The 20651-nt window shown below is 36.5% G+C and overlaps 1 protein-coding gene across 5 annotated transcripts in view; it reads left to right on the forward strand.

The window, feature by feature from the left end:
* LOC137252581 (uncharacterized) overlaps positions 1–20651 on the forward strand; it is a 687899-nt gene that overhangs the window by 618281 nt on the left and 48967 nt on the right. For all 5 annotated transcript variants that reach the window (XM_067788530.1, XM_067788528.1, XM_067788532.1 and 2 more), the window contains one exon: positions 15160–15355. In XM_067788530.1, the coding sequence (XP_067644631.1) occupies positions 15160–15355 (196 nt within the window). The remainder of the gene's footprint in view (positions 1–15159; positions 15356–20651) is intronic.

Here is a 20651-nt window from a genome sequence, read left to right on the forward strand (position 1 = left end):
CTTCCTTAATTCTTTTTAAACCGCAGAAGTCTTGAACTGTACCAGAGAGATGTCAGTTTTAGTTATCTTTCTAATAAAGTTATGCGTATGTGAGCGTGTTTTGCATATTGCTTAATAATTAGACTGGATTCGGTACCATATTAGTAATAGACGCGTACTAAACGCTGAAGCCGCGAGGGCTGAGTCCAGAAAACTTTTATCCAGATGAAAGCCATAGCTTCTGTATCAGCGCCATATCAAGCGAACCCTCCTAAACAGTCAGGAGGACCTCGCTCGATGCCACTGTGTTGAAGGTTTATCTGTAAGACTGGCATCGCCATTCAGCTGTTTGTCTTTCTCCAAGTTATCCGCCACTGCGCTCACCCGATTTTTTCTGCCCTTTTCAGAGTCTGGAGGTCCATCCCCCCTCCCCCCCACCCCCCCACCCCCCCCCCCCCCCCCCCCCCCCCCTATTCGAGGCGTCTTTGTTACACTCACACCATCATTCAGCTGTTTGTCCACTTCTAACCTCTCTGCCTCTACGTGTATACATTTGTGTCCTCAAGGTCCTTTCCTACCTCTTCCTGATGTGCGTTTTCTTAAGGTTCTCAGAATCATTGATTTGCTTGTGCACCTGTGCCACTGCATCTTTGTCCCCATCATTTTCCGCTACTTTCAGCTTCTCGAGGTCCTTTTTTACCTCCGTTGCTTTTCGGGTATTGGGGTTATGGACCTGAGGACTCCTCTCTTTAAAGCGCATAAAAGTACTACCTGCAAAAAGTAAGGAAAATCTGCCCATAAATTTAAAGCTTTGTGGAGAGGGTTTCAGGTATTTCTAAGCACTATATTTCCCTCGAATAACCTCCTCCTAGCATTGCCTTCACCATAAGAGGCAGACTTTTCCAGATTTTTTTTTCGACCCAGCTTAATGAATATCAATTTCAACAACCTTTATGTCCATGCTGTAAGGCAAATGCGATATTTTTGAAATCTGTTATCATAGGAACTTATTTCAGCGAGGTCCTAGAAAACTAAAGAGCACTAAAGCATTTTGAAGACTTTAACCAAAAATGTTTTCAGAAAATCTGGCGACCGACCGTGACAGCCAAAACCACTTAAACTGGCAATACTTCACTCGCTACGGGTGTGGATGTATTGTGCTTGCCTACAATTACGGAACACCCAGTTGGGTGAGAGAAGCCAAAGAGTGTCTCGTCACTGCTCAGTTTCAAATAAGGCTTCAGTGGGCTGGTATAAATGTAGAGGAAAGAAATAAAATATCTATCTGTATGTTCCATTGTCTGGGATACAAGCGAATAGTTCGAGTTGATTGGTGAGTAGTGAGAACTGCGAAAATTTAGTTCACGTCTTTGATAAGCAAACTGCAGGGATATATCGTAGATCTTCTTTTTTCCAGAACTTAGTACCGCAACCCAGGGTGCGGTTCTCTCCTTGCTTACGCGCGTTACAGCAATAAATGAGATACCACTCTAGCTTGATAAGAAAGATCTTTAGGTAAAACCATATGCAGATGACGTTCTTATCATAGTTTTTGGGCTTTTCCCATAACGTTAAGCGAAGTCACAAGGTTCGCTAAGCAGGTTACATTGGTTTACGGCTCTGGATTTAAGGTACAATTGTGGATGCATGCGCACCAAAATGTAGCTCTTGACCGAGCGTCGCACCCAGCACTTTTGGATGTAAGACTACTGGTAACGTAATAAAATCGACGTGAATGTCCAATAAGGTCGATACATGTTTTGTCCGCGTTGTCAGTCAAGGTCACCGAAGAATTTGTCATTGACAATGTCAGGGTTTTTCAAGGCAAAGAAACTGGAGTGACTAGGAAGATAATCGTTTACTTTATTGTATTGCTCATCAAAAGGATCCGCCTTTTGACATGATCTTGCAGACTTTGGCGTAGACTACAATAGTAACTCTGTCAGGTGGAGAAGGGAGCTTTTATTTATAGAAATTTAACAAAGTTGGGGAGAGGACACCCCCTGTGATACCCCTTGCTTAATTCTTTTTGGTTATGATGTTCCGTTCCTGAATTGCACCGAAGCTCCCGGTCCATGGAGATGATTTTCAGTCCACCGTTTGAGACTAGGAGAAAGGGTGGACCCTCTAAAGTCTTGCAGTTACGTGCCTTGATTCACTGTATGAAAAGATTTTGATAAGTCAAGCGCTATGTTTACTGTTCTATGGTGGGGTTCTTGATTCAGTCTGCATTGTATCTTTGCGCTTAGCGCGGTGGTGGTTCTTTGTAGTTTTCAAAGGCTATACTGATGATTACCAAGTCAAAAGTTTGCGGTGAAATTGAGTTTGTCGTGAAATGCAGGTTTAACTCTTGCCTATCCATAATCAACCCCGACATATCTAATGCTTGTGACTTGTTCCCATATGACACGAACCACCCTTTCAGTTGCAATGTGGAACCAACGCTTCTAACAACCCTTTCTCCCTGGGCCACTCCTATTAAATTAAGGGAGTTAAAATGCTAGAACAAGAGGCAGTATAGTGAAAACGATATCCTTAAGAGGCTACCCGTTGTGGATTTGACAACAGATTATCTCTAATCCCCATTGAACTTCGATAAGAATTTCAAGCTGAAGCTTTCCTGTAAATTGGATTGGAAAGCCGAAACGTTTTTAAAAAACAGGTATCACCACATTCTACGCTGACAGGCCCTAATCGAACTGCGGTGTTGGTTCAGAAGTTTTTTCCGAACTCAGCTAGCATCTTCCAAATAGAGGAGCTAGGAATAGATAGCGCCTTTTACTGTTGGAAAATTCTATAATTCAGAAAGCCAGGCAGCGTTCTTGGGCCCAATATATGAGGAGCTGTTCAGTGCAGCAAACTTAGCGATATTTAACATTACATGGGTCTGAAATGAGTAGAAGTGTTCCCTTCACAACTTAAGCAAACTCTGTATGCCAGTTTCCAACTTTAGGAGAGCTATTACAAAGTTGTATTTACAATACGACAAACGGGTTTCATCCCATATCTTACAACAACAGAAACGAGATGAGTTTTTTTAGCCTACGTTTGGTTACCATATCCCATATCTAGATTCCATACTTTTCCCCGCGTGCCTGAACGAATACGTTATAGCCAGAGTTCCAAATAATTGTATCCTTTAGACCGCTACATACATATATCAAAAATACAATTTAACACTATTTCATACGAGTAAATTTTGTTTCACTCAGCGCAGGTACAAACTTTCCTTATTTCCACTCTAAGCTGTTAAGCTAACTTGACCAAGATCAACATTATGAGAGAGGAAAAAATACATTTTACAGTGCCAGTGCACATAAGGTCTCATAATCATACGTACATATGTTGGAGCGTACGAACTTTTTCATACTTCAAGCCCAATATTGGTTAGGTATTCTCCTTTTTTTGTATACTTAGTTAGACATGTTTGACTAGTGGTAAGTAGCATAAGTAGATTTACAGTTTATGTTTATCTCGTTTAAATAATTTACTCATTCCGCATATTTTGAGGGACGGCTTAGTTCCATAGTGGTGACGGCCACATCTGAGTATATATGTATGCGTATTAGGCCGGGTCGATTTGTGGGAAGGCAAAAAAATCGCCCATTGCTCTGTGAAAATCATATTCTAGGGATCAAAATAAGCAACATTGCCGAAGGAACCATACCTCTAAAACGAATTCTGATGTCCCCCCTTTGGGATGTAGGGGCAAATTTTGAAAAATCCCACTTTGAAATGCTTATGTTTTTTGTTTTTGGAGTTTATTTTTCTCTTTAGAAATTTATTTAGTCAGAACATATGTAAATGAAAACATGAATTTAACTTAGTAATAGAAAAGAATTAAAAAAAAAAAAACCCCCTTTTAAAACCAAGGCATCACTGTGATGCATTTGCATGTCGTAAACATAGTTGTGTGGGTTTTTTATTCAACCATTTTAAAAAATGAAGGTATCACTGTGACACAATTGCAGATCGTAAAATTGCTTGTGTTGTTTTTTTTAAGCCACCACAAGACACAGCAGGTAGAATTGAAATTGCCCTTACCCAAAAGTTCGACCCAAAGGGGGGACATCAGAATTCGTTTTAGCGGTATGGTTACTTCGGCAAAGTTTCTTATTTTGATCCCTAGAATACGATTTGCACAGAGCAATGAGCGATTTTTAAATCGACCCTCTCTAATGCGTATACCTAAAAAAAAGAAAATAAATTTATTTGTTGCCTTTTAATATCAGTGTGCACTTGGAGACAGAGAAAAGGAAAGACGAAATGTAACATAAAAAACAACACAACAAATGTGAAAAAAGCTTTTGATAAAAGTTCACAGATGTGAAACAAACGTTACCGAATATAAACCGAAATGGGATTAAATTTACATACAAATATGTAGATTAAATAATCTCTGTAGTAGGGATAAAGAAATCAAAAGCCTGTACAATGAAATAGAAAAAAAAACACACGAGTTGAAGAAAATTCGCAAAGGAATGCTAGTAATGAAGCAATCTGATTAGGGTTGCGCTGTCATGGTGAGGCTCTTACTACATACAAATATATATAAATACATATATATGTATACATAAACATTTTGCTTTCTTTTGAAGGACGCATAAGTCAAATTAAATGTATATTATATTGCTTAAGCTAAAGTTCGTGACTAGTTTGAACTTTGTTTGTTAGAGTTTATGGTTCAAAGATTTCAAAAGATAAGGTTAAGGAATTAATTTTCTAAAGTAAATTAACATTCTTAACAGGTCTGGCTATCTTAGTACTTTAATATTAGCCTCAAATACATAGCTTAGAGAAAGTCAAAGTAAAGAAGCGTGTATAAGGCATAGTACATCCTTTGATATCGCATTTATTTTGAATTTAATTGCTGCTAAGTTACTGTGGTTATTATACACATCACAGCAAATTATAATACTGACATTTAAATTCCTCCAATTCTGGTTTTTCAATGTTGTTTTTTTTTGATGAATAGGTATTTCTATAGCTTTGTGGGTCAGTCAAGCTTTTCCTTACACAAATCTTTATGAAAGGAAGGGAAACTCAACCCTTGTGAGCAAATGTAATATACTGATAGACAAATGTATCGATATTTTGCTCGCCATTCGGAAAATAGGTTGGGTTAGTTTGAACTGGCCAGTCCATATGGACATAGAATGAATCAGCACATAACGTTAACAGAAGTTTTTTTCACAACCAAACATAAAAATACTATCGAAAACCAGAACTCATACATATTATAAAATAACTCAGTCCTATTGGCAAAATCAAAAGCTTTTTAGGACCTACTCCACTTAGTGTGTCTAGATCTGATTGCTGTGTCAATCGTTATAGCTGGGGTCTAAGCCTGTCAAGTGCGTGGCATGAACACAAAATGGAATAGAGGCTACAATATACCCGCGGCAGGTATACCTGTCCTAAGAGACGACTAAAAGTAGCCAAGTGATTCAATTGGTTGTGCAGCGCAATTCTTTCAAGGGGTTGGCAGCGAAATTTATAGCTTTTCCAACCTAACTGTCAACCACATCTATCCGTAACGAATCCTGTTTCTTTAGCAGCTGAGACTCTGGCGAGGGGAGCAGGATAGCCTAGAAGTTTCAATACCCGAGATAGTCGGGCTTGTACTTTATCTATATCCTGAAAATGACCATCAACATTCACAACACTTCCCAGAATCTTCGGTGAATATTTTCATAGCTACAATAACAACAACATAAAACTTGCTCGATTGTTTCCTCACACACTTCTTAAATTTACTTTCACTGACTAGGCCTAATTTAAAAGCATTTGATGCCAGAAGGCAATGTCCAGTCAGAATACCCGTCATGAGTCTACAGTTCTTTCTTTTTAATAATAAGAGTAACCTTCTCCGTACACGGGTGAAAAGCCTACACATAATCTTTTACACTTTACTGCCCCGCAGTTGTGTCTACACCTTTTCCGCTTCGTCGATCATGTGCAACTTTTGCTTTCTTTTCATCTCGCCCAATCTGATTGCGACATCTATGGAACAAGCTTTGAGAAATGCGCTCTTTTTAGCTAGGTTATTCGATGTTTCATTGTTTCTTCTAGTGTTTTAACTTCTGCATGAATAACGCTACAGCAAACTTTAGAATTTGTTTTTTTTTCTGTATCAGCACAGAATACTGCAGACCCTACTCCTTCCATCACTTTGAAGCCATCGGTGTACACTTGTATCGCCTCCTCTGCCTTTTGGGTACACATGCACCAATCACCCACTTCTATTGTGGTTCTTAGAGGCTCCGTGAAGAGTAGATACGAAATAAGATAATCTGCTCATTCAGAAATTGATGACACCATACTACTATGACAGTATGGTCTACGCTCAAGCTTCCACGAGGCACTGAGTCTCGTTTAAGTTGTTAACGGGAAGAACATATCGCCACCAGCTGTACAGATGGAACATGCAGAACGGCATATAGCGTAGCCCTCGGCGTTGTTTTCATGGCTCCTGCTAAGCACTGATAACCTGCATACCTCCTCTTATTTTATGAAGTAATTTCTTTGTGTGTGGCAAACAAGGACTTCATAGTTTAGGGCAGGATTTACAATCGCTGTATATACCCAGTTATAAAGAGAGGGGGCATACCTCGGCATTATTTGACATTCCTAAAGTGCAGTCTAGGCCTTCTTCACTCTCTTCCGCGTTCAGTTTCCTTGACCATTTTTTGATTCCTAGATATTTGAAACAGGGTTTCAACTGCAGGATAACACGTTTAAGCCTAGACCAATTTGGGACCTTATACCTCCCAGTTAACAATACCATTTCCATTTTCTCTGCATTGGCGCTCAAACCTTCATTAGGTTACCAGGTATGTTTATCCCAAAGCGTCCAATCAATCAATTAGACTGTTGGAAGGCACATTCCACTTATGACAGTTGCAACGTCATATGCATACGCCGTTAGTTTGACGAGTACCTCATGGACTGCCAGATCAGTTGGTTGATAACCAGCGTCCACAATAATACCTTGCCATGCGGCGTTCCCTTGTGCACTGATTTCATGGCCTCTCTTCTCTCTTTGTTTATAAGAACCCTGTGCAGTGACATGTCTACATACCTATCTTTTGAGTCCGCATGTTGTGTTGCGTATAACAGTTTTTCGTCCATGTCGGACTTTGTCTACACATCGCCTTAACCGATTTCGTTAATTTCTCTTCAAAGCATTCCTTATAACAAAGGCAACCTCTCTGCCGAATTTTGTTACGATAGGTTTAACGATTTTTAATTTATGATTAATAATATTTGTAAAATTGATTTTATCACAAGTGGGCTATGTCATGCCCAGACTTCAAATTTCAACATTCTAGGTGTATTATTTATTAATAATCAGGTTTTTTGTGTTTTCCAAAATGTTATATATATATAAAAAGTGTTCTGGTTACAGATAAGCTCGTGAATCAAATTTGGTGAAGATATCTCGATATTTATTAAGGTTATCGTGTTAACGGACAGACGGACGGACGGACATGGCTCAATCAAATTTTAATATATGGAAGTCCATATCTATCTCGATTCCTTTATACCTGTACAACCAACCGTTATACGACCAAAGTTATAATACCGTGTGTATAAGTACAGCTGGGTATAAAAGTCACCGTAGCCGTTCCGCTGTCTGCTCTTATCCTTAGAGGTTAAGGTCATTTTTTATATAAATAAATAAATAAATGTAAGGCGCGATAACCTCCGAAGAGATCTAAGGCCGAGCTTCTCTTCCAATTTGCGTCGTGCTCGTCTTGATTTTCCGTACAAATTGGCGAGACGGGACCTACTTGTTTAATGCCGACTCCGAACGGAATCTGCAAGGCAGATGAGTTTTCACTGAAAAGCTTTCCATGGCAGAAATACACTCGGAGTGCTTGCCAAACACTACCGAGGGGCGACCCCCTTAGAAAAATTTTCTTTTAATTGAAAAAATATGTTTCTGAAATTTTGATGTTGCTTTACCCGGGGCGTGAATCCAAGGTCTTCGGTGTGGTAGGCGGAGCACGCTACCATCACACCACGGCGGCCGGTTTGTACCAAATTTTTGTAAATTAAGAAATGAAGGTATCTTTGACTTTTAATACCAAACAAATTTGCATAGACTTCAAATAGTTGTACAGTTAAAAATATATTCACACTTGCGGACTCTATCTGTTTATTTATTCCAGCTCACTTGGTTAATTTCTTTCAAGTACTGCTCTAAATTTGTTATGCTTAGTTGATGCTATAAATATTAGCATAGTAAATTTTTGCTGAACAAGGATCAAATCTAATTGTTGTCATAGAAGTACTTAAACTTAGCGTTATACTTGGTTGATTTTGTAGATATTACTATGCTTACGTGCATTTTACATACAAAGACATAAGGATTGTTTAAGAAGAAAAGGCATAAAACCTAATCATTTCGTGGTTGCCTTTTAATCTATGCGGCAGAAGCTTTACAATCTTTTGTGTACAAATTAATAGTTTAACTGACTCTCAACTACAGTAGACCTGAAAGTCAAAGTGTTCAGTGTTTCATATACTTATATTAGGGTGCAGCTAAAAAATATTCTCCGATAGCACAATTCTTTACCGAGTTATGGCTTTCGAAATGCTAGAAACACGTACGCGAAAAATTATTGGCTTTTCTCTTTTGGCAAATTCTTTGAAGAAAATTGTTTTTAGGCCCATTTTTGATGTGTAAACATCTTTGCTTACGGTATAAGGAAATCCTGAATGTAAGAGTAAGGTATAAGCGAACGAGTAATCATAGTCTTTGTTAGTGGTATGCTATATGGGGATGTATGTAGAATGCCTGGTGCGTGATTTTGATAAACAGCAATACAATTGTATTATGTATAGTGCTATAGATTATGTAACCTACGTCGCACATAGGTCGATTTTCAAGTTTTAGGCGGCCAAAAATAGTTTATTGCCTATATCTTCTTAAAACTGTTTAATAAATGAAAAATTGTAATAATTTGTGTAATTAATCGGTTATATTAAAAAAAATAGATATTACACTGTGTAACACTAAAAAGTACCTGCGCAGTGAGGCTATTTTTCTTGTCGTACAGCAGCAAGGGTGTTTCAAACCCTCTATCTAACCCCCTATCTGCAAGTATCTGCAGCTAAATTTAATGCAGTTGGTAAGCTAATTATGCTAAGTAGCATGTTCAAAACTAATTTTCACTTAGACGGACTTGGAAACATAACAAAACTGGTTTTGAAAACCAAAGATCAAAAAAAATTTTTTTTTAAACATTCTAAATAAAATAGGTTCTTTATCTATTTATAACTTTTAAAAATTACAAACAACATTAATAATGTTAGTATTTACCTAAAATATCGCAATCCATCACAATTACCCAATTCAATTGTCTCAAAACTTAAAATAAACACGTTAAAAATTGCGATTTTACGTAGGTTAAAAAAAAAAAAACTATAACACGCGTTTCAGAAATAGCTAAATTCCTGTTACTTGACAGCTAACGCCAGGTATGCGATGTATGGGAAGGGGCAGAATTATTGTTCCCCTGTCTATTCTTAAGATGTGGGAGTGCTTTTTTTTGTAATTGTGGCAATTTTCAGAAATTCAATTATGGCCGCCTAAATGTTTAAAATCTACCTATGTGCGTCGTATATATTGTTATGTTTTATGGAGCAATAGAGTATGTAAGAGTAATGGTAACTAGACTGGTTTGACATGAGGGAACAATGTAGGTGGTAGGGTTGGCATGAGTAAAATCACATAGCATATCGCCTACATATAAATTAAAGCGGCCGGACATATATACAATTTTAAGGTATGCAAGTGCGCGAAGAGATGGATACATTGGTGTTTTGTTGAAACAAAGAGCACTTTGTTTACAAAAACAATGCAAGTAGTTGGGTATTCGGGTTAAATTTGAAATTTGACTTTTCATAGCATTTTGTTAGTTGTTACATCTCTTAATATTATTTGCTTAAATTTTCATGAAATATAAAAGTATAAGCAAAGAAGAAAAGAAAGAAAAAACAAAACAAAGTAGAATAAAATAAAATTTAATAAAATAAAATAAAATGCAATAGAATATAATAAAATAAGATAAAATAAGATAAAATAAAATAAAATAAAATAAAATAAGACAAAATAAAATAAACTAAAATAAAGTAAAATAAAATAAAATAAAATAAACTAAAATAAAAAAAAAACAAAAAATCACAATAAAAAAAAAACCGAATAAAGTAGATGAAAAGTACGAAAAAATTAAACAAAATAGAAAATTATGATAAAGTAAAATGAAATAAAATAAATCTAATAAAAAAGTTAAAATAAAATAAAATGAAATAAAATAACAGAAAACAAATCAAAACACGAAAAAATCTAATAAAATAAATAAAAGATCTTCCCTCCTTTCTTCTAATTTTCCCTATAAACTGGCGGGACGGGACCTATTGTAAATATTTCCTGGCAAAACTACACTCGAGAGGCGACCCTGCGTAGCGAAACTAACTGAAAGAACTTTTTTCTTAATTTTTGATACTGCTTTGTACGGGACTTGAATACACTGTGGTGCAGAACCCTGTCACAAATCAGCTTTGTGTTTCTTGAAGTAAGAACTTTTTAGTAAAATTAGTCGCATAATGGTTAATGCAACCGAGTTTTTTGTCAAGAAAACAAATTTGATTTTGATAGTTCAACAGTTCACTTCTGTAAAAATTATAAACTTTCAATCAATTCTACTGATTTTTCTGTTAAAAAAACTAATTTCGTGGATCATTTGAACAGCGAGAACTGTCAATATGTGCTATGCAAATACATCAGCTAGCTTTTAAGAGAAACTTATACCCACGGTGCTCCCTGCTTTCTTCTTATGACTATCGTTCCACAGAAATCTTTTTCATATTAACAACGACTTTAATATTGGCGGCAACCGTGGTGTAATGGTAGCGTGCTTCGCTTACCACACCGTGTGCCCTGGGTTCACACCCCGGGCAAAGCAAAATCAAAATTTTAGAAATAAGTATTTTCAATTAGAAGAAAATTTTTCTAAGCGGGGTCGCCTCTCGGCAGTGTTTGGCAAGCGCTCCGAGTGTACTTCTGCCATGAGAATCTCTCAGTGAAAACTTATCTGCCCTGTAGATGCCGTTCGGAATCGTAAAAGATGTATGTCCCGTGCGGCCAATTTGTAGGGAAAATCAAGAGGAGCACGACGCAATTTGGTAGAGAAGCTCGGCCTTAAATCTCTTCGGAGGTTATCGCGCCTTATATTTATTTATTGTTTTTTTTTAATAATTTAACAGTTTTCATTGGTATTTTTAGGGTGACATTAATATTTTTTAGTTAACACATCAGTGCTGGGCGGCCACCGTGATGTGATGGTAGCGTACTACGGAAAATCGTGGATTTAAAGCCTGGAAAAATAAACATCCAAATTTTTATAAAATATTTTTTTTATTTGTACTTTTTATTAACAGAGCTGCTGTTTTAATTTGATGAACTGTTTTTAATCAATCAGGTGTTTATATACAATAAAAAGCTGTTGGCTTTGGTGGTACCACCTTGAAGATTTTTTTCAACTCCACCTCAACTCGATATCCACTGTAGGATATCAACTAGAGAAATGTGTTGAATATTCACTTGAGAACTGTACATTTCTCAAAATCTCTCTAAAGTTCGATAATAATTGGAAAATGCTAATTGCGTTTGCGATCAACTCGAGAACCATAAATTTTACAAAATTTCTCAAAGGTTTAAAAATAATTAAATAATATGTTTGATATCACCTTCGGAACTAGATATATATTTCTTTAGAGAAATTTTTCTTCCATTTTTGTTGGGTAAACAAAATCAAGACGTTGTTATATCTCCAAATTATCTAGATAATAAAAAACCAATGTTGCCGCACAAAAAGCCAACCCCAAAGGCGGCCTTAAACTGTGACTGAGAAACTGCTGAGTAGTTTAACTGGAGTTTAAATTTGACTAGAGTTTAAAAAAACTTTGTTTAAGCTTAGCTTAACCAACTACTGAAAAACGAGGCCTTACACTTATGTAAATTAAGATATTATAAGTACTGTGGAGGCGAATCTTATTCACTAGTACAAATAAGCCGAACCATAATGTACATACCACATAGATATATTTAAATAATTTGAAGAATAAAATTTATTAAGCACGCTTTAGAGATTTGAGGTAATGTTCTTTTAAACTGTTGATGTTGAGTCTTAGTATTAAAATGTTTAAACGCTTGACATGAAGATTACTTTGCTAATTAGGACTATTTAATGTTAAGCTTAAGTGGTAAGGGCACATATATATATTCAACCAGTTTTAAATGTGGTTAGTACATATGTATATGTGAACCTCAAAATGTTGATGTACTATAAAATATGCTGAAATTTATATTAATTATTTAATGTTTGTTATTTGTCTTCTTTTCAACATGAATTTTGTAAAGAGTACTTTATATGCATAAGTATGCTTATAACTTGGTGGTTATAACAAAGAGCATGTGGTTAGTGCTTAGCGACTGCATAGTTACAGGATTTTCTGAAATTCAATACATAAGCTTATGTAAGGTTTATAACTAGAGGCTGATTTTGGACTGACCGTGACAAGGCTTTATAGACTTTATTATGGTGGACCGCAGAGTGAAATTCGATGAACACAAAAAATAAACTTTTTAAAGACTGTTTCGATCTTCATGGAAAAACAGTGGTCTCAAGTGAATGGGCTTCATTGTTTTAGGTGTTACACTGGAGCCGAAAAACTATTTCAAATTTCATATTGAAAGTTGTGTAAAATGAGATAAAGTTCTTCTAGAATTTGTTAAACGTTGTTCGAAGGGATTCAATATCTAAACCCTACATCACCTAAACGCTTTACACATTATAAGTTAAAGCTCTCCCAGTAAACGCTTCAATTGTGTGACCATAGCCAAACTTATTGCAATAACTCTTATTAATGGTGGTTAGGTTAGGTTAGGTTGGGTTGAACTGATCACGCAATTAAGGCCTCACATAAACTCAATGTGTCCATAGTTTTACAAGAATTTGTTTGAAGACCAAACGGAAGAAATCCAATCAGTTTCCAAAACATATATTATAGAATAACTCCGTCCTCTTGGCAAATATTAGAGGTTTTCTGGGACCTTGCTTAATTGCTGCTTGTAGATTTCTCCCAAATGGATTGCGACGTATATCGTCGATAAAGCGCGTGTTGCACCCTCCTTTCCCAACTCATCGATCTTTTCGTTACCTTTTATCCCTTCGTGACCGGAAACCCTGTTTAGTTGCATGGTCCGACCTGAGTTAAATTTTTCAATGCTTCTTTGTGTTCCAGAACACTTGTTGAAGTACTGTGTGAGGTTATTGCCTTAAACGCCGCCTAACTATCAATATATATATTGAAACGACTGCAGCTTAAGCATTCTTCCTCCAGAATTTCTGCAGCTATAACTTCTGCCTCGCTGCAGTAGTCTGGAAACCTGTAGGATCTACTTATTTCTGTATCGTCAAAGTAAACAGCAGACCCGACTCCTTTCATTAATTTGGAACCATCCGCATACACATGTATAGTATGTACCACTGACCAAGCTATTTCATAAAATTTAATTTAGAGTGGTATATGAGCGAAACTAATTATTTAGGTAGCCTTTCGAATAGGCTAATCTTATATGTATAAAGACGAATACAAAATCATTTGGTAACTTTATAACCCAAGATCGGATAAAGCAGTTTTAAAAACTATATCTGCGTTGTTTTTTTTATAGTTCAGCAGATGGTTTGTAAGCTTTAGTTACATATGTGAATCGAGGAATCCAATATATGGGTATTAATTAGGAAGGGTTATTGAGTGTTTTTATAAGGCCCGGTAGTTAAGAAAAAGAGAAAGCGGGAAGAAGGGAGTTATACTAAGTACCACAAGATGGAAAAGAGAAAAGAAAATAAAGGATTAGGGTGTGAATTGGAGAGTGTAGAAAGAGAAGAATTGTGGTGAGGAGAAATAGAAAGGGAGAGTTTGAAAACTAGCTGAAGCGCGGTTTAGTTTTAATCTAAGACAATCAGATTTCGGAAAGTCTACCGGGTAATCTAGTAAATAAATAAATTTGCAGTATGCTATGATGATTTATTTATTTATTTATTTATATAGACGCTTTTCAATGCAGAAATAAATTTGGAGTGTTTCCGAAAGAATTTACCGGAGGCGACTTCACAAGCAAATATTTTTCTAGATGTAAAAACTTGTTTATACATCTTAAACGTTGCTTAACTCTGCTTTGGTACGTAGAGCATGCTACCGCTAGTTACATCACAGCGGCCGCCATCGGTTATAATAAAGGGTTATAATAATGTTTATATTTATGTTGCCCCAATGAATCTTTTTCTCTTACTTTACTGCTCCAGTACACTAAACGAGTTGATGACCAAATCTCGCACATGTGGTTCTTACCTTGCTAAGATTACAAGAACAAAAACACAAAGCTAGGGATTAGGCATGGTAGCTCAACTAAAGCCGCTTACTGGGAGTTACCAACACACTTCACTACGCTCCAATGCGGGTCAAATTTGAACCATAGTACATTAACATAAGTCATTTTTATAAAATTTTAACCACTATGAAAATGTGCCTGGTGCAGAGTCACATTTGTTTACCTTTAATCTTCGTTATTGGTATAACGATATTGCTAGCTTTTGCATTTGTGTTTTTGTAAACAAACTTTTAGTTCAATTTACATAAGTTATTTCTTCGTAAGTGTAGTATCTAAGTTTATTCAAGTGGAAGAGAAGTTAAGCCTACCAAAGTTTGACTTGAAAAGCAACCACAGTCTATTGGTGCATACATGCTTAAGTGTACTATACGCTAAGATATATGTACATATATGTGAGACATTCCACTGCCAAATAAAGATACAATTTTTTAGGATCAAGCAGTCGATAAAGGATAAACTTTGTTTGTGAAAGAAACTTGACGTTTTAGGCATATGTTTTGATTTTAGCAACGTATACATGGCCAAAAAGTATTAAGTGGTTGCTTAGCAATATGTGGAGCCTAAAAATGTTATAGTGAGCTCAGCAGTTTAAGCGATCTGGGAAAAAAATATGATTTATTGCACAGAATTGAAATGATAATAATTTTGTTTAAAAATAATGAAGAAACATACACATACATGCATTCATTAAAATTTTTTTGTTTTAAATTTTCCAGGTATATATTGTGGGTCATATACCGCCCGGCTCTGATGAACGTCATATTGGCTTGCAGCAGAATGGCCACACCACGTTCACAGAAACTAACAACAAACGCTATCTCGAGTTAGTACGCAAATACTCATCAATAATTCAAGGTCAATTTTTCGGTCATTTACATTCGGACTCATTTCGTATAATTTATGATGATAATGGTAAGTAAAACAATAACTGCGATAAAAATAAAATATCACTATGCCAGCGATAAATGTGTAAATGCATGCCATTCATTTTTAAGAAGAAAGACGAACATTAGCAATGATTTAATAGAGAAGCATCAAATTCAATGCTAAATTTATAAACAAGTGACAGTATATTTGGTAAATTTATATTGAGAGCGAATAACAAATTGAATGTTATTTATATATCCTAAAGGAGAGAACATAAAAAAAAATCAAACAAGTAAGGGAGGCTAAGTTCGGGTGTAACCGAACATAAGATACTCAGCTGAGAGCTTTGGAGACAAAATAAGGGAAAATGACCATGTAGGAAAATGAACCTAGGGTAATCCTGGAATGTGCCATTTCGGATATTGCCATAAAGGTGGACCAGGTGTGGCTCTAGAATGTGTTTGTATGATATGGGTATCAAATTACAGGTGTTAATGAGTATTTAAAAGGCAGTGGGGCCAGGGGTGACTCTGGAATCTGTTTGTGCGATATGGGTATCAAACGAAAGGTGTTAATAAGTATTTTAAAAAGTAGTTGGCCCTACTTCTATAGGTTGCCGCCTTTTCGAGATATCGACATAAAAGTAGACCAGGTGTGACTCTATGACTTGTTTGTACGATATGGGTATCAAATTATAGGTACTAATGAGGGTTTTAAAAGGGAGTGGCCCTTAGTTTTATATGCGAAGGAGTTTTCGAGATATCGACCAAAATGTGGACCAGGGTGACCCAGAACTTCATCTGCCGGGTATCGCTAATTTATTTTTATATATAATACCACGATACTGTTCCTCCCAAGATTCCAAGGGCTTTTGATTTCGCCCTGCAGAACTTTTTCATTTTCTTCTACTTAATATGGTAGGTGTGACCCCCATTTTACAAAGTTTTTTCCAAAGTTATGTTTTGCGTCAATAAACCAATCCAATTACCATGTTTCATCCCTTTTTTCATATTTGGTATAGAATTATGGCATTTTTTTAATTTTTCGTAATTTTCGATATCGAAAAAGTGGGCGTGGTCATAGTCGGATTTCGGCCATTTTTTATACCAAGATAAAGTGAGTTCAAATAAGCACGTGAACTAAGTTTAGTAAAGATATATAGTTTTGTGCTCAAGGTATCGTGTTAACGGCCGAGCGAAAGGACAGACGGTCGACTGTGTATAAAAACTGGGCGTGGTTTCAACCCATTTCGCCCATTTTCACAGAAAACAGTTATCGGCATACAATCTATTTTTGTATTTTGTTGCACCATATCATTACTAGAGTTGAATGTTGTCATGATTTACTTATATACTGTAAAGTTATTCAACATTTTGTTAAAATTTGACTTTTAAAAAAAATTTTGTTTAAAAGTGGGCGTGTTCGTAATCCGATTTTGCTAATTTTTATTTAGAACATATATAGTAATAGGAGTAACTTTCGTGCCAAATTTCATCATGATATCTTGAACGACTGCCAAATTACATTTTGCAAAACTTTGAAATTACTTTCTTTTAAAAGTGAGCGGTGCCACGCCCATTGTCCAAAATTTTACCAACTTTCTATTCTGCTTCATAAGTTCAACCCACCTACCAAGTTTCATTATTTTAGCCGTATTTGGTAATGAATTATCGCACTTTTTCTGTTTTTCGAAATTATCGATATCGAAAAAGTGGGCGTGGTTATGGTCCGATTTCGTTCATTTTAAATAGCGGTCTGAGATGAGTGCCCAGGAACCTACGCACCAAATTTCATCAAGATACCCCAAAATTTACTCAATTTATCGTGTTTACGGACGGACGGACGTACGGACGGACATGGCTAAATGAATTTCTTTTTTCGCCCAGATCATTTTGATATATAGAAGCCTATATCTATCTCGATTAGTTTATGCCGTTACGGATTACCGTTATGCGAACAAAATTAATATACTCTGTGAACTCTGCTCAGCTGAGTATAAAAAAATGTTTAAGTAAAACGGTTTTATTGAACTTATATTATTTTTATTTATAAAATAATAAAATCTAGGAAATAATTAGGTAGGTCCCAGGTCTAGTCATCACATTCCTCGTCATCTACGGCGTTGATCAGACCATTAAATAAAAGGGTCGGGTGCGTGAAATTTCTACAAATGGGAGGCGAAGCATAACCTGGTTAAGGTTCAGTTGGTCTTACTTATGACTATCGATAGAAATTTGATGCGTCCAACGCTTTAATTTAATTTTCTGATCAACGCCCTAGATGATGAGGAATGTGATGACTAGACCTGGGACCTACCTAATTATTTCCTAGATTTTATTATTTTATAAATAAAAATAATATAAGTTCAATAAAACCGTTTTACTTAAACATTTTTTTTAATCATTTAATTTTCAAGTTTTTAGTCTTTATTTAATTGCCTCTTATTTTTCATTTTATTTAGTGACTCATTATTACAATGACTCTTTCCTGACAATTTGTTACAATCCAAGTCCTCAATACATAATCCTTCCAAAGACTTTACTCGACTCGGCGCCACGTATGCTTGTCCCCCCTCGAACTCCAAAGTATTTTGACGTCACCTCTACCGGACTGTATGTAATATTTGTTCAAATATGAGTCTAATCGGGCCAAAAATACGAGTTTTTGAATATCTCGATCCTTGCGGCAACTATCGGATTTTTTTCTCATTATTGCATTGTCATCGGGTGCTGAACTATATTCTAAGTTTCAATATTGTAGCTTATCGGGGAGTTACTTAAATTTTAATAACAAAATTCGTTCACAACGGACGCCCGGCCTTTCAAGTGAAGCTAAATAAAACCGTTTAAAAACCCATGGTGTCGTAGTAGAGTTCACCGCCCACCACATAAAATGTCCAGGGTTCCCTGGCTAATCAACGTAAAAAATTGCGATAAAAGCTTTATCAATTGGAAATACTTTTCTCTAAAGTGAATGTTCGTTCCTCGAGAGTGGTTTAGCAGACACTATATGTGAGTTTTTTGCCATGAAAGACTTCTCAATGATAATTTACCTACTTTGCAGCTGCAGTGCGGAGTCAGCAAAAATTGCTTGTTCGGGAATTTTTTTGGAAAAATTAACAAAAACTGGAAGGGAAACGCAGCATCATGCTCGTAAGAAGTTTATCGCACGACTTTGCTTTGCAAAAAAAAAACAGAAATTTGCTTGTCCTGCAATTTCAGGTTTAACGTAAATCCTAAAAGTAATTATTTTCTGGTCAACTACAAAATGTCTCAGAGTTCCCACAGAAACTGGCTACACTGCAACTTACTTACTCAGTTGGAGCTTAACCGTTTCAATGATAATGACCGTCCAACAAGGCATGCCAGTTGCTTCTTCGCTGTGTTAAATGGCGCCACTTGGCCACAGCAAGATAACTTAAATCGTTTTCAACCTGGTCCCTCCAGTTGAATGGGAGCCCTCATCATGCTCTGCTTAGACTGGCGGTAAAAGTACTCTCTTCTTCTCAAAATGGCGTCGCCGCGATAGCAGCTTAGTGCTTGTGTTGCCGATTCATCCATAAACACCTCCAGAGCCGCCTTATATACTCTATGTCCTGCGCTAGTGCGATTTAGGACCGCGGTTTTTCCAGTTCTTTCGACAATATTTTGCAAAGAAGCTCATGCATGTGCTTTACGAGCTCCTCGCCACCGTATTTGAATAGCCTCGAAGGTGGTCCATTAGCGCCGTTCTTATTTTTAAATCTGATAATTGCTATTCTGAGTTAATAATAACTAGGTGGGGGGACATACATTACACTGCCATCGATTGCGGATTGGAGTTCATCATCCGTTTGCCGTATTTCTTTACAGGCGTTATTTCTGGTGGCTAGCAGCTCAAGCATATCGCAGTCGCATCTTTTGCTTCTGCTTTTTTCATCCTGTAAAGGCGTTCGCCTTAAATTTCAACTCGTGGTAGCGATCAGACGTTCTTCTTATTACGTTTGTTTTAATGAAGCCCTGTGGGCAGCGGCTTTCCTTTCGGTTGAAACCAACGAGGATTCTTCATCGCACCAGTTTTTTTCCGTAGTCACCCGTAACTATTTTTGTTTCCTCACCGGCTGTACGAGCTGCTATTGAGATATGCTACCACTGCTCCTGCGTTCCGTTGAGTTTACTTGTGCTCTCAGAGAGCACGTGTAAGAGTTGAGTTTTGAAACCGTTGACCATTTATTACGATTGCAGCCTTTAGAAGTCTAGTTTACTTGTGTTTTTGCACCTAGCGTCTAGCCGAGCTAAATTAATTGTCAACTAGTTTTTTTTTGAAATTGAAGAAGGTTATTTCCAACGATAATATGTAATTGTTTTACTTAAAAACAACAGACGGCTTTTAATTGGGATCTATGTAATCATGTAAGGACGCAGTTGGGGAAACGTTTTCTTATTTTGTTTTTTAGTATTTTTAAAGAAAATTTTCAAGTCCCAATAATATCATGCAGAACTACCGTTTGGTAAGATTGAAACAGTCAACGTGTCCATAGCGTAGCCAGAATTTGTTTGACGACAAACGGGAAAAACCTTAATCAAGAGCCGGGAATTATGCTATAGAACAACTCCGTCCTCTTAGCAAATACTTAAAGTTTTCCGGTACCTTGCTTAGTTGCTACCTCGAAATCTGGCAACTCTGCCGCCCCTAATAGATGGAGCTTTGACCTGACGAGTGCAGGACACGAACAGAGAAAGTGCGCAGTTGGTGCTTCCTGCAGCTCGCACTTCCCATATCTGCTGTTGCTGCCGAGACCTTGCCTGTTTATAAGTATTTGACGCCAAAAAACAGAGTCCAGTAAACCTAAAGTATTCTATCTAAAGAGAAAGTTTGGTTCACAGCGAACAAACACACAAACTATTTAACAATTTTTCTTTATACAGAACGAAATTAAGTACTTCAAAGTTTACTTGCTCATAAAAGATATTACAATCGCGTGATTCGTTTTTGATTTGTAGTTGTATTTTAAATATTTTTCACCACATTTCGGCAGATTTCCAAGTACCTTTATATATTCCCTCCAGTTGTTATGAAAACCGTCATTCCACATGGCTGAGCTTTAAAATGCAACAAGCCATTGAATTATTGTATTAAATACGTACTAAGATACTTTATTTTGACAAGATGTGCACATACATATATCTCTTTGTGAAAGAAAATGAAAATGAAAACTGTTGGCGATTTTGGAATAAGTCAGCACATTGTGTTTTCAGATATGCAGACGCCTACAAGGCACGTGATGCATAAGCCACAAACGAGAAAGCAAAAACAGAACCAAAGCTATAACCAACATTTATGAAACTAGCCAAACCAAAAA

This window comes from Eurosta solidaginis, chromosome 5, assembly GCF_040869045.1.
Source record: "Eurosta solidaginis isolate ZX-2024a chromosome 5, ASM4086904v1, whole genome shotgun sequence".
NCBI classification, from domain to species: Eukaryota; Metazoa; Arthropoda; class Insecta; order Diptera; family Tephritidae; genus Eurosta; species Eurosta solidaginis.